Source organism: Episyrphus balteatus, chromosome 2 (assembly GCF_945859705.1).
Source record: "Episyrphus balteatus chromosome 2, idEpiBalt1.1, whole genome shotgun sequence".
In the NCBI taxonomy this organism is placed as follows: domain Eukaryota; kingdom Metazoa; phylum Arthropoda; class Insecta; order Diptera; family Syrphidae; genus Episyrphus; species Episyrphus balteatus.
This window is the reverse complement of record NC_079135.1, coordinates 120918893-120934026: the sequence shown is the minus strand read 5'-3', so window position 1 is coordinate 120934026 and position 15134 is coordinate 120918893. Positions and strand designations below refer to the sequence as shown.

The following is a 15134-nucleotide window of genomic DNA, read 5'->3' as shown; positions in this document are numbered from 1 at the left end:
AAATTTATAATTCTTTTGATTTTAGTTCAACGACTTTTCCAACTTAACTCAATCACAACAAAACACTGCTGAAAGCACAATAAGAACTTGAAATCATGTAAAAAAGAGATATTGACGGAATCATACACTTCTATTGTTTTTTACATGTTAACACCTTAATTTTACACTTAGGATTGCTTTCGAAACCGAAATCCCGAAAAATTATATAAAATGAAAAATTTGCGCAAATTTTTCATTTTATATAATTTTTCGGGATTTCGGGATCCCATTCGGGATTTTGGGTTTTCGGGATTCTGGGTTTTCGGGATTTTGGGTTTTCGGGATTCTGGGTTTTCGGATTAATCTACACGATAAAAGAGAAAAAATAAAAACCCCTTCAAAATTGTGTTTCACTGAAATTTTAACTGAAACATAAAATTAAAACCAATTAAAAAACAATTTAAACATACATTATTATAAGTTAAATATTAAAATTCATAATTCTTTTGATTTTAGTTCAACGACTTTTCCAACTTAACTCAATCACAACAAAACACTGCTAAAAGCACAATAAGAACTTGAAATCATGTAAAAAAGAGATATTGACGGAATCATACACTTCTATTGTTTTTTACATGTTAAAACCTTAATTTTACACTTAGGATTGCTTTCGAAACCGAAATCCCGAAAAATTATATAAAATGAAAAATTTGCGCAAATTTTCGGGATTCTGAGTTTTCGGGATTTTGGGTTTTCGGGATTCTGGGTTTTCGGGATTCTGGGTTTTCGGGATTTTGGGTTTTCGGGATTTAGGGTTTTCGGGATTTTGGGTTTTCGGGATTTCGGTTTTCGGGATTTTGTCCCCAATTCGAAATATAGATAGACAGAATTGCCGGACCCATTTTTTTGGCCTTCTCCATCATCGTAATGTCATGTCTGCTTTATATCTCGAGTTCAATTTTTTCCGAATCCTTAACTTGCCCTATATCTTGTATGTTCTTTTTGGTGTTTAGACAGGGTTGCCGAGTACTTGTTCGAAGTTCAGAGTTTATTTTCAGGTAAATGCAATTTAAATTTAAAATATTGTATGTTTTATTTAGCCTTTAACTACCTATGTATATCAAAAACAAAAGTCTTTTGTTAAAAATACTAAGTTTTAAAAACTTCTTTGTTTTTTTAATTTGAATTTTGATCCTAAGTGGGCTGTAGGTCTGTCTTGGTAATTTTAATATATTTCGTCGACGTTTCGGGCGTGATTACACCCTTCTTCAGGACTCTAAAAAATTTAATTCTAAAAATACTAAACAAATTAAAATTAAAATCTATACTTACAATATTTTAAAATAATAAATTTTAAGATATTTCTTAAAATTTGTGGTTGTTAGTTTTCTGGTATCTCTTTTATATTTTTGTAAATATTTCAAAATTCAAAAATTGAAGCCTTGAAAAAGACGTTTCAATTAATCGAATTTCAAAATAATGAAATCTAAATTTCACATTTGATAAGAAAATCAAAATTTGACTTTCAAAATCAAAAACGATCTTCAGAAATCAGGTCAAATATAAAATTTAGCCTAAAATATTTCTATGAACAAATTGGCTATATATACGAAAATAGGATAAATTTTTTTAATTTGAGCAGGGATATATTAGATCTGCATTCTTCATATTATTTTACCAATTATAGTGATGTTTGTTGCAGCAATTTTTCATATTTTTTTTCGTTCAAATAGTGTTGCCACACACATGTACCCATTTTGCAAGTGGAAACCCCATTTTTTCAATATCACTTTACTATGTCATTTGACACAAAATTTAAACTATAACCTTATGAACTAAGTAACTTGACACAGTATGCTCTCCGACTATATTGATAGAAACTTAAGTTTAATAATATAAGTAAGTAAATAAGGGAGTTATGACAATCATTCTGATAACTATCTGCACACGAGTATAAAAGAATATGTATTTCAAAGGGCTTTATAAAGAAATGAAATAAAGTATTAATTGAATTATTGAAATTAAATTCGGTCAGTAGTTATTCTTCTTTCGTTATAAAGTGCCTTACGCGAAAAAAAAATAATATGAAAGATATCAACATTGGTTCTGTTCTTCTAGGGCTCTTAAATTTATTTCGTATTTTTGGCTATTGTCCTTTTACTATTAAATCAAATGTCTTCAAAAATCGACTTCTCTTCCTTTGGACGATTTTTGTTATTTCATGTTTAAATATAAACTTTATAATATTTTTTATTTGTCGAGATAAATTCTTCTTTTTGGACGATACTTTTGCAACATACTTAGATTGGTTAAAAGTCAGTGTTACATCGATATCTTTAAATGTTTCAGCTTTACAATCTTTAATAATGCGTGACGATGAAAGACGGTTCTGGAGATTATATGCAAAATTACGTTCCCGTCGAAATCCATCAGTTAAAGAACAAAACTTTTTTAATCAATTGCTAGAAAATAAAATATTAGTTTTGAAACTAATTTTTATGATTTTGTTAAACATAATTGTGTGTTATATTTTTAAAATTTTTTACAAAGATATGCCTGATAATATGAGAAATTTTTGGTTTCTCTCTCAACTCTTTTTCTTCGTCAGTGTTATTCGAAATACACAATTTGTAGTTTATATGGATTTAATTTGTAGTGAAATTGGAAATCTGAACTTAGAATTAAGTAATTTGGTGGAATTTACTTGCTGGGAACAACAAAGTAGAACATTTCCACAATTTGACGAGTTTATTCGCAGGCGTATTGTGGAGCAACAACATGTTTATCAAATGGTATTTGAAATGTCACAAAGTTTTCAAACAGCTTGCAATTGGTCAATGTTGATAAGTTTGTTGAGAGGATATATTCGAATTTTAGTCGACTTGTATTTTTGTGTATGGTCAACTGTGGTGAAAACGGATCCAATTGGTGAGTTTTTCATGGTTTATGTCGGTCTTTTATTTTAAAAATTTGAACTATTCCATGATTAGAAAATAATTCATTTGCAATTGGAAAACACTTGTTCAAGAAAGAGCTTCACGTACAGACAGATTTTGTTGCTAGCAAAATTTATTATAAATTCTCTACCTCAAAATTTCACCTCTGGTAGCATAAAATATCCAGTGTAATTTTGAAAATAATAAAGTTTTTGATGTTATTTGTGTTGTGTTAAAGTCTGTGTTATTTTATATAAATTATTTGTATATTTTGGAATGGAAAAAATTAATTCACTTTACAAGTGTCTCACCCGTGACCATAAAATTCCACATAGGTGCATCAGTCATTAGAGTCTCATTTTTATTGGTTTTACTTATTATGTTATTAAGTGTTTACTTCATTAAATAAAGAGATATCGGATTCAATTTGTTAATCATAAAGTCAAAAGGTGACACAAAGATATAAATGAACTATATGGTTCATAGTTTTTTTTTTATTAAATTCATTTACTTGTAGGTTGTTATAATTGAAAAGTCAACCGTATTCTTATCATGATTAATATGCGTAACTTAATTCAATTGAAGTAAGTTAGTTCTCTGTATCTTGTGTTACATACAACCAAATTCACTAATGGAGAACAAAGTTAACGATATTGGATGTGTTCTTCAATGGCTCATCTATTTATTTCGTATTTTCGGTTACTTTCCAATAACAATTCGGGGACATTCAAAATCTTTCAAAAATCGATTAATTTACATTTGGGCTATTTTTGTTCTTACATTATTGAATTTATGGTTAACAATTGTTTTTATTTTTAAAAATGACTTTTTGTATACAAAAGATTCCTTTGGATTTTTTAACGATTGCTTGAAGCTTGCCTTTACCAGTTTATTTCTAAATGTCTCAACCTTACAATCTTTGATGATGCGAAAATACGAAAGGAAGTTTTGGATTTTATACATTAAACTTCGATCAAGTCGGGATCCAAAAATTATGGAAGAAAGTTTTTTTAGTCAACTCGCTGAACATAAACATTTTCTTATGAAATTTGTATTCCTTGTGGTTCTTTATATTACGACAACTACATTATTTGTTATAGTTTATGTGGACATGCCAAGACAATTGGTATTTTTTTGGGGAATGTTTCAGCCTTTTATGGCACTACAATGGGTCCGAACTGCACAATTCATACTTTACTTGGATCTAATACGCATAGAAATCGTGTATTTGGATAAGGATTTGAAAACGCTTGGCGAGTTTACTGAATGGGAACAATCAAACAGATCTTTTCCACAATTTAACGAGTTTATTCGTAGACAAATTGTGGACAAACAACGAATTTATCAAACGATATTTGACATGTGCCAGTATTTTCAGGTCGCCTGTAATTGGTCAATGATTTTCAACCTGTTCCGCTCCTACGTCAGGATTTTGGTAGATGCATATTTTTGCTTGTGGAGTTTCTTTACAGATTTGCATCCGATAGGTGAGTTTGGTTATGAAATTTTATTAACCTAAATATTTATGTTCTGATAATTATTTATTCAAAAATTAATGACCAAATATCAATAATACATATAGTACTATGACAAACGTTCTTAGAACGACGGGAATGTTTTAAAATTGACTGTAATATCAATTTGAAAAAAGCATTGCTATAACAAAAAAGAATAGTAAGTCTTTATTGACGGTTTATTATTATGACCTACATTTAAAAAATTTATCCATACAAATAGGTGTGCACTGATAAATCTATTGAAGACAATTTAAAAAAAAAAGGTTGCAGCACCATATGTTGAGTCTTCCTGTACAGTTTCCCATCGATCTTTTGATTTGAAACGACCATCAGTTAATTCTCTACTTAATTAAGTGAAGAGACATTTTCATTTATTAATCATTCAGTTACAAGGTTCCATATAGATAAAAGATTACCTATAGTAATTAGAAAGCCATCAGCATTTTTATCATGATAAATGTGTGTAAATTATTGCGATAGTAGTAGGTTTTTTTTCCTTGCACGTGTTCCACCATGGAAAACAACGTTAACCACATCGGATGTATCCTTCAATGGCTTTTGTATTTATTTCGTACTTTCGGTTACTTTCCAATTTCAATTCAAGGACATTCAAATACTATCAAGAATCGTTTAATCTATATGTGGGCTGTATTTGTAATAACATTGTTTAATTCATTTTTAACAATCGTTTTCGTTTTTAAAAATGACTTTTTGTATACCAAAGATTCTTTCGGATTTTTTAACGATTGCTTAAAACTTGCAGTTACCATTTTATTTCTAAATATCTCGGCTATACAATCTTTGATGATGCGAAAACATGAAAAAAACTTTTGGATCTTATACATAAAACTTCGATCAAGTCGGGATCCAAAAATTATGGAAGAAAGTTTTTTCAGTCAACTTTTTGAACTAAAGGATTTTTTTATGAAAATTGTATTCATTGTGATTCTTTACATAACGACAACTACAATATTTGCTTTAGTTTATGTGGATATGCCAAGGCAATTGGTATTATTTTGGGCAATCTATCAGCCTTTTATGGCAATACAATGTGTCCGTACTGCACAGTTTATACTTTATATGGATCTTATACGCATAGAAATCATATATTTGGATAAGGATTTGAAAGCACTTGTCGAGTTTACTCAATTAGATGAGTTTATTCATAAACAAATTGTGGAGAAACAACGAATTTATCAAACGATATTTGACATGTGCCAGTGTTTTCAAACAGCTTTTAATTGGTCAATGATTTTCAACTTGTTGCGAACTTACGTCAGAATTGTAGTAGATGTATATTTTTGCTTGTGGAGTTTCATTTCAGGCATGCATCCAATAGGTGAGCTGTAATTTTGAAATTTTCTATAATATTTATTTTTATGTTCTGACGAATAATCAAATAATAAGTGCTCATAAGTTTAATATACATACACTAGTCCAAAAAATTAAGGGGACAACAAAAAAAATCGTGACAAAATAAAATGCATGTCGAAGCTCTATTTTTCTTGTTTTAGGATTAAATGTTAAAATATTTTCTTTCTAACGGTAAAATAGCTAAATCGTTAGAACTGTTCAAAAACCAAAATTTTCCAATTTTTTTGTTGTTTTTACTTTTCTCTTAAGAAAGTGGGAAAGTTATTTCTGATAAAATGATTATTATTTTTAGAAAGGATATTTATTTGGCTTTAAGATTCATTTTGTTTCAAACTTCTACGATTTTTTTTTAGACTGCAATATCAGTCATCAAACCAAAAACTTTTGACTTTGACTATCAATATCTCAACAACGGATCACTGTACAGAATATTCTAGGACACATTCAAAAACTTCATTCAATTCTCTACAAAGGATTTGTTAAACAACATGTTTTCTTATTTTTGAGATTAATTTAGAAAAGCTATCAAAAGAGGCATTTTTACGGTTTTTTAGAAAATGTACCGTTGTTTTATTTCTATGGGTAATAAGATTAAACTGAAGTTTAAAATACATGAAATTAATTAGCAAAGTTATAGATTTATTCATCGAATAGTTTTTTGTTGTGAGCGTTTGAACTTTTGAGATGAAATAAAACACCATATTTCTGCAGGTCTAAATGACTTACTTCTTTGAACTTTTTTATGAGCAAAATCAAGTTGTTTACTTGAACATTTTATTGATAAATATCGTTCAAATTTAAGATAAACCAAGGAAAAATTAAAAGTTTTCAAAAAAGTTAAATTTTGAAAATTTTTTCCTAATTTTGAAAAATTTGATTTTGCTAAAAAAAATCTATTTTACCGTTAGAAAGAAAATATTTTAACATTTTTAAACTAGAAGAATAGAGCTTTCACATGCTTTTTATTTTGTCATGATGTGATCATTTTTTACTGAGATACAGCCTATCGAAAATCACTAAAAAAATCACGATTTTTTTTTTGTTCCCTTAATTTTTTGGGCTAGTGCATTTTTTTTTATAGTGATAGTCAATGTGACTTAATTCACACTATTTCACAATCATATAACCTACTCATGCCCATTTAGTTTTCTTAAGTCTGAACACTTCAATTTTGGTAAAAAAAAAAAAATCAAACGGCGCGGCGGTTGGGTTTGGTTTAAATTAAAAACGGTCACCATGACGTATGTGTAACATTTTTTTTATGAAATTTTTTCGTTTTAAGACTAAGTTTTTTTTGCAATATATTACTTTCTACGAAACTAAACACTGATTATGTAAATGTCGTTTCAAAACAATTACTTGCAACAGGCAGTACCCCTGAAGAAATGTCTTGGTGATGGAGGCTGAGTTTAAACCCAGAACGCCTGGAAGAAGAAACAATTTGAAGATACAGCAATGATTTCAACAATAACTATAATTTCTGAAAGCCCACATGGAGCCGTAATATGATTATACTTAACATGATTTTGAAAGTATCACCACTTAATTTGGTAAAGATAAATAGAACTTCATATTCTAATCATAGGTGCTTCAAAGTCATAAAATTATTTATGGTTAATAGCTCCTTTAGTGGGATTCATTAACTTGTGCACTTGTGCTCATGGTAATTGGAAAGTAAATAACTTATTTAAAAATGCAGAACGTGAGATACTTAAATCAATTTCTGAAATAGGTTGATCTTTTTGCGCGTGTTCCACCAAAACAAATCCATTAATGGAGAACAAAGTTAACGATATCGGATGTGTTCTTCAATGGCTCATCTATTTATTTCATATTTTCGGTTACTTTCCAATTTCACTTCAAGGACATTTAAATTCTTTCAAGAATCGAATAATCAACATGTGGGCTGTTTTTGTAATAGCATTTTTGAACTTATTGTTAGCAATCGTTTTCGTTTTTAAAAATGACTTTTTGTATACTGGTGAAGATGCTTTCGGACTTTTTAACGATTGCTTGAAGCTTGCCTTTACTATTTTATTTCTTAATGTCTCGGCCTTACAATCTTTGATGATGCGAAAATACGAAAGGACTTTTTGGATCTTGTACATCAAATTACGATCAAATCGGGATCCAAAAATCATTGAAGATAGTGTTTCCAGTCAACTTCTTGAACATAAAAATTTTCTTATGAAATTTATATTTCTTGTAGTCCTTTATATAACGACTACCATATTGTTTGTTATAGTTTATGTGGACATGCCAAGGCAATTGGTATTATTTTGGGGAATGTTTCAGCCTTTCATGGCATTACAATGTGTCCGTACTGGACAATTCATACTTTACATGGATCTAATACGCATGGAAATTGAATATTTGGATAAGGATTTGATAACGCTTGTCGAGTTTACTCAATGGGAACAATCAAACAGATCATTTCCACACTTTAACGAGTTTATTCGAATACGAATTGTTGAGAAACAAAGAATTTATGAAACCATATTTGACATGTGCCAGTGTTTTCAGGTCGCCTGTAATTGGTCAATGATTTTCAATTTGTTGCGAGCCTATGTCAGGATTGTAGTAGATGCGTATTTTTGTTTGTGGTGTTTTGTGATAGATGCGAATCCAATAGGTGAGTTATAGATTTTAAAATTTTGTATATCCTTATTATGTTATTTTATTTAAAACATTTTGATTTTAACTCTGAAAAATCTTCGCCTAAAAAAAATATATTCTATCTTCCCTAGATTATAAATCAATTTATTGGTAAAATTGATGAGTTAAAAGATAACCCAATTAACAATTTTGCTTCTATAAAGCTTTATAGATGCTACCGTTGCTTATATAAAGCTTTATAGAAGCAAAATTGTTTGTAGGGAACACGGTCCCAGAAAAATAGTATAGATTTTTTGTAATGAAATTGTTTACCAAATCAAATTATAATTTTGTACTCTAAAAGCTTTTAAATATGAGATAAGAGCAACTATGTGCGACCTAGTTGTGCATTTTATTTTATTTAACATTTTAAAAATCTGTTAACTAATTAATTTTAGGGATTTTCAAATTAAAAAACACTCAACAAGGACCAAGCAGGTGGTCTTTTGTTACAATTTTATATCATCTTTCAAAATGTAAGGATGGAATTCGCAGTCGTCATTCCCCAAAAATAATTCCTCAAACATCATGCCTGAGTAGAATCATTTACATCATGATTTCCTCAGTTGGTATTCATAAAGTGCCAATCATATGGAGATAAGACCTGCGTCTGTGAATTGCGAATGTTCGCTGTTTTTGACATTTCATTCATTTTACCAATTGTCACATACCTATGGCTGTGAAATTTTTGGTGATTGCGATTCCACTATTTTACGATATGTTTTCAGTTTCAAAAGATACGATTTTATGTCTCTGCCTTCACAAAATGATATTAGACGGAAAATCAATCACAGGACGCCTTTAAATTTTTTTCTGCCCCGTCAAGACTGTTTTCAATAGAGATAATTTCGCAAATTAGGCCAGTTCCATTTTCAAACCCCCCTGGGAAGAAACGAAATGAAAACGATCATTCGTTTTTGAAAAACCAAAGAAAATTTGCGATAGAATTGAAATTTTTTTTGGACCAAAACTGACGGTACCTACTACGTATAATAACGGAAATAGAAAAGTAATTTTTTTCAAAAACGGCTCTAATCATTTTGATTAAAATTCTTGTGATCCAAGATCCAACCGATATTGGACCGATATAAACGGTTCCTGCCATGGAACCATTTGGTTTTTATATATCTCGTACACGACTAACCCGATTTCAACAAAAATATTTATACCAAAGTATTTAAATAATCATAGATAAAATATTTAAATTTTAAAAAAGTTTTCAAAAAAACACATTTTTAGATTATTAAATATTATATTTCAATTTTTTTTTTTTTTTTTTGGAAATAGACATGACAACTCCATTATGAAGAGGGGGCCTATAATGAACCGCCGCGCCGAGTCCGAAAATAAGTGGAAGCTAGATTTAAGTCTGGATACAAAAACAATTTTTATTGCCATGAACGTTCATTATCTGATACTAAAAATTCACATTTTTGAAATCCACATGGAGACAAATAGTCTCCACTTAATTAAGTAAAGAGATATAGGATTGCATTTATTAATCATGAAATTCTAAAAGGTGTTACAAAAATATAAAATTACCTATGGTTACTAACTTCTTTTGTGGAATTCATTAACTTACCTATACTTGTGGTAATTATTATAAAGTCAACAACATTCTTATCATGCTCAACGTGCGTAACTTAAAACTTAATTCAATTATTGTAGTGTCCTTGCTCGTGATCCAGCAAACCAAATCTACTAATGGAAAACAAAGTGAACGACATCGGATGTGTTCTTCAATGGCTCGTCTATTTATTTCGTACTTTCGGTTACTTTCCAATATCCATTTGGGAACATTCAGACTCTTTCAAGAACCAATTATTGTACATGTGGTCTATTTTCGTAATAACATTGTTGAATTTATTGTTAGCAATCGTTTTCGTTTTTAATAATGACTTTTTGTATGCTGGTGAAGATACTTTCGGACTTTTTAATGATTACTTGAAGCTTGCCTTTGCCACTTTATTTCTAAATGTCTCGACCATACAATCTTTGATGATGCGAAAATACGAAAGGAAGTTTTGGATTTTATACATTAAACTTCGATCAAGTCGGGATCCCAAAATAATGGAAGAATGTGTTTCCAGTCAACTCCTTGAACATAAACATTTTTTTATGAAATTTTTATTCATTGTGGTTATTTATATAACGACAACTTCATTTTTTTATTTAGTTTATGTGGACATGCCAAGGCAATTGGCATTATTTTGGGCAATGTATCAGCCATTCATAATATTGTCATGGATCCGTACTGCACAATTCATACTTTACATGGATCTAATACGCATGGAAATCGAGTATTTGGAAAAGGATTTGAAAACGCTTGGCGAGTTTACTGAATGGGAACAATCAAAGAGACCTTTTCCACACATTAATGAGTTTATTCGAATACGAATTGTTGAAAAACAACGAATTTATGAAACTATATTTGACATGTGCAAGTGTTTTCAAATGGCTTGTAATTGGTCGATGATTTTCAATTTGTTGCGAGCCTATGTCAGAATTGTAGTAGATGCATATTTTTGTTTGTGGGGTTTCATGATAAATGTAAGTCCAATAGGTGAGTAATAACTTTTAAAAGTTTTTTTTTCCTTAAGAACTGTTTCTTTGTTTAAATATTTTGATTTTTATTCTGAAAGTTTTTTTTTTGTTTTTCTGGCAAGGTATAATTTCAAAACTCCATGCTAAGATGGAATAGTACTCAATTGAGTACACCACTCTTGTATGCGACTTACCATGCACAACAAACAATTCATTATGTGAGATTTATCTCCAGTGTTATCAGTTGATACAAAATCTAATGAATACCTATAATTATTCAGACGTAAGTTAAAAGTTAAAATTTGAACTAACCGTTTACTTTCGCAAGTTTCGCAAGGACACAAAAATGCTTGAAACAAAAAAGGCCTCACACAAAAGTCAACCAAATAACTTGGAAAATGCATTTAACCCAATAGCTCAAATTTTCAATCATTTAAACCCCACCCTAAATCTACTTTGAAACAGAGGTCGGAACTAAAAAAATATTTAAAACGAGAGTCTAATCTTTGATTTTTAAATTGTACATAATCATTTTTATCAAAAAAACAAAACTGACTTCCATGGAACAAAACTGTGTTTTATGGTTTTTCTCATAGTTTCTTTAGCCAAAACTGAACGAAATTGAAATGGGACCACACTGCATTTGTTCACTCAGTCCAAAGTTATGACGTAACAAACATAAAAAAAAACGAATTGATTACCTCCTCGTTTTTTGAAGTCGGTAAAAATATTTTGAGTAACTAATTTTAAATTAACGAAGTTAAACTGGTTTCATTTTGTGTTATAGCTGTTACTAATTTTATATAAGCTTTCAAAGTTTAAATTTAACTTAAACGGTCACTGTGGTGTATGCGGCGTAACATTTTTTTTTTTTTTTGTAATTGCATTTGACCCTTGTGAAATATTTATGACCAAGTTGGTATCACAACTTTGTGTTCGAATTAGAAGTCTTGAAAAATGAAAAAAAAGGTAGCATAATGTAAATTCATTATGATTGCAAACAATGGAATTACCCTCTCTCTTAATAATGTTTGATATGTATCTTAATGCACCAATTTATTATCTATTGATTAAGACAAAAGACTTGCTTAATTTAAGTAAGTAAATGAAGCAGTCATGTGAATATTTTTGATTATTATCCAAAACTTATTAATATCACTACAAAATATAGATAGCTACAAAAAAAAACTCCATTAGAAATTGAAATAAATTAAAGGATGTAACTATTCATTGCAGGACAATAATTATACAAATGTAAACTAGTAGCTATTGTTTGTTCATAAAGTGCCTTACGTTAACGAATTGAAATGAAAGACGAAAACATTTGTTATATTCTTCGATGGATAATTAATTTTTTTCGCATTTTCGGCTATTCTCCATTTGTAATTGAATCAAATGTCTTCAGAAACAGGTTCCACATTGTCTGGACGATTTGTGTGTTTTTATGTTTAAATCTAAATTTATTGTCATTTTATCTTTTTCAAGAAAAATTCTTCTTTTTGGACGAAAAGTTTGCAACTTTTATAGATTGGTTAAAGCTTGTTATAAGTTCGGTATCTTGGAATGTTTCGGGATTGCAATCTTTGACAATGCGAGATCATGAAAGACAATTTTGGAGATTGTATGCAAAATTACGCTCACGTCGAAATCCAACCGTAAAAAACCAAAGTTTTTTTAATCAACTTAAAGAACATAAACTATTAGTTTTTAAACTAATTTTTATGATTTTACTTAACATTATTGTTTGCTATGTATTTAAAAAATTCTACAAAAATATGCCATCGACAATGGAGAATTTTTGGGTAATGTTCCAACCTTTCTATTACATGGGTATAATTCGGAATACTCAATTTGTACTTTATATGGATCTTATTCGTAATGAAATTGAATTTTTGGATTTGGAATTGAGTGTTTTGGTGGAGTTTACTTGCTGGGAAAAACCAAATAGATCCTTTCCACAATTTAACGAATTTATACGCAGACGTATTGTGGAACAACAAAAAGTTTATGGTACGATATTTGAAATGTCGCAAAGTTTTCAAACAGCTTGTAATTGGTCGATGGTGATGCATTTGTTTAGGGGATACACACGAGTTGTAGTAGATTCTTACTTTGCTATTTGGTCGTTTATGGCTAAAACTGATCCAATAGGTGAGTTTCTTTTTACATTTTATAAATCAAATTTCAACGAAACTAAGTCAATAACTTACCTTTTATAATTCTTTTGAACTCTGAATCTAAAAAACGATCAATAAAAATAATATCTTTGTCAGACAGAAATATGACTGCTCTTCAGTTCTAATTGTTCTAATTCACTTTTTACTCATTTTTTGTTTTAAATGCTAAACAAAAACAAAATATTCAAGGAAGGAAATATTTTGTTTTGTTTTCATCTGCCCGAAAAATAAAATATTGTTAAAGTTGTTTTGAATGACCCAAAGCTTTTTATATCATTTATAAATAAATAATTTTTATTTAATTATATAAGAACTGTTATCAAATTTTTGAAAGTTGTTTTTAAAATTACGAAAACACTTTCTTAAATGGTTTTAATCTCCAAAATATGCCATTTGATTTCTTGTAGGTACAACAAAGAATTTTTGGAATTTTAAAAATTTTGTCTTTTGAAAATTATTGGAGACGTTTTTAAAAAAAATATTTTTTGTGAAGAAACTTCTTTTCCACAAATTTAAACAACTATTAATTCGTTTATTGATTTTCCAAAAAAAAAAAATTGAAATATTTTTAAGATCCAAAATATTTTTGAAAATGTTTCTTAATTTTAATATAATAAATGCAAATTCAAAATATAATTCAATACAAATTACTAGATAATTTATAATAAATGCTTCAAAAAATATTTTTTTTATTTCAAAAGTAGGTTCTATGTGTGACGGTACACGTATTTTGTTGTAAGCAAATTCGGTAGATTTTTTTGTAAGAAAAACTACTTTTTTTCTTTTTGGTCATATTACTGTTAATTTGTATACCTACTAAAAAAAGAAATTCTTTCCACCCTCGGGACTCACACGAATGCCTTAATTGAAGCAAATCGCTTGAGTGGTTCGGGCTGTATCTTGAGATAGAGACAGAGAGATAGACCAAACTGCGAGATCCACTTTTTTGGCATCCTCCATCATTGTTATATCATGAGTATAATTTTTTCAAAATCGGCACCAACGACTTTGTTAAAAAAAATTCAAGTGCAAGTTTTTAAACAAGTTCTATCTTTTGATGACAAAAGTTTTTTTCGACAACCATTAATAACCTTATACCTGCCATTGAACCGTTTTTTTTTTTTATTTTGTGAATTTCTCCCAGAAACAAAAGTACAAAAGTATAGATATTTATAAAGCTTAAATATAAATCGAAAATAAAATTTGAAAAAAAAAATAAATATTTTTTACATTTTTGAATAAAAAAATTAAATTTCATTTTCTTTTTTTTTGTAGATAAAATTTTGATTTTTTTCTTGTTTTGAATTGTCGTCTGAGGAGTTGATCAATATTTATTACGATATGGCATACCTACCAACTTTATTTAAAAATTTTGTTTAAAAAATTATTTATAAAAACTTATTTTAAAAAAAGTACTAAAAATTTTGTTTTTTTTTACTAAAAATATATATATACATTTAGTTTACGTATATCGTTTGTACTACAACGGCTTGTTTTAGGATCGCCAATTTATGTTGAAGTAGAAATTTTATTGTTATTATTTATTATTATAACTTTTTTAAAGATAATACAATTAACAATTAATTGAATATTAGCATACAGAAATAACGTACATACTGTATGACAGGTCAAACATGGAACTTCATCACCTTTTGAAGGAAGAGATCCCTCATTGACTGGGCTATATGCATTTGATATGAATTTTTCTATTTGTAAAAATTGGTTAATTTATATAAGTGTGGATTAACCCTTACATGTATTGTATTCTTATATCTAGTGTGACTAGAAAACCTTTGTCATATTTTTGCCAAGATTCTATCGCGATGGTATTTTTTGTTTAATTTTGTGATTGAGTTGGGTTGTCATAGATTACAAAAATTGACATTGCATAAAAAGCAATCAAATTGATACGAAACAAAAAGAAAAAGACAACAAGTTGAATTACAACCCGT

General features: G+C 28.9%; 2 protein-coding genes across 2 annotated transcripts in view; both read left to right on the top strand.

The window, feature by feature from the left end:
- The window catches only part of LOC129911636 (putative ATP-dependent RNA helicase TDRD12), a 112050-nt gene that overhangs the window by 28489 nt on the left and 68427 nt on the right, over window positions 1–15134 (top strand). The window lies entirely within an intron of this gene.
- Window positions 12781–13307, top strand: LOC129909698 (gustatory receptor 8a-like). The gene is made up of 2 exons (XM_055986771.1): window positions 12781–13156; window positions 13279–13307. The coding sequence occupies exons 1-2, from the start codon at window positions 12781–12783 to the stop codon at window positions 13305–13307; spliced, it is 405 nt and encodes a 134-aa protein (XP_055842746.1).

Bases quoted from the DNA above. Each gene is read 5' to 3' on its own strand.
- LOC129909698 (XM_055986771.1), top strand. From the start codon at position 12,781: ATGCCATCGACAATGGAGAATTTTTGGGTAATGTTCCAACCTTTCTAT. The intron at 13,157-13,278 runs GTGAGTTTCTTT...TATCTTTGTCAG, and splicing joins GGCTAAAACTGATCCAATAG to ACAGAAATATGACTGCTCTT.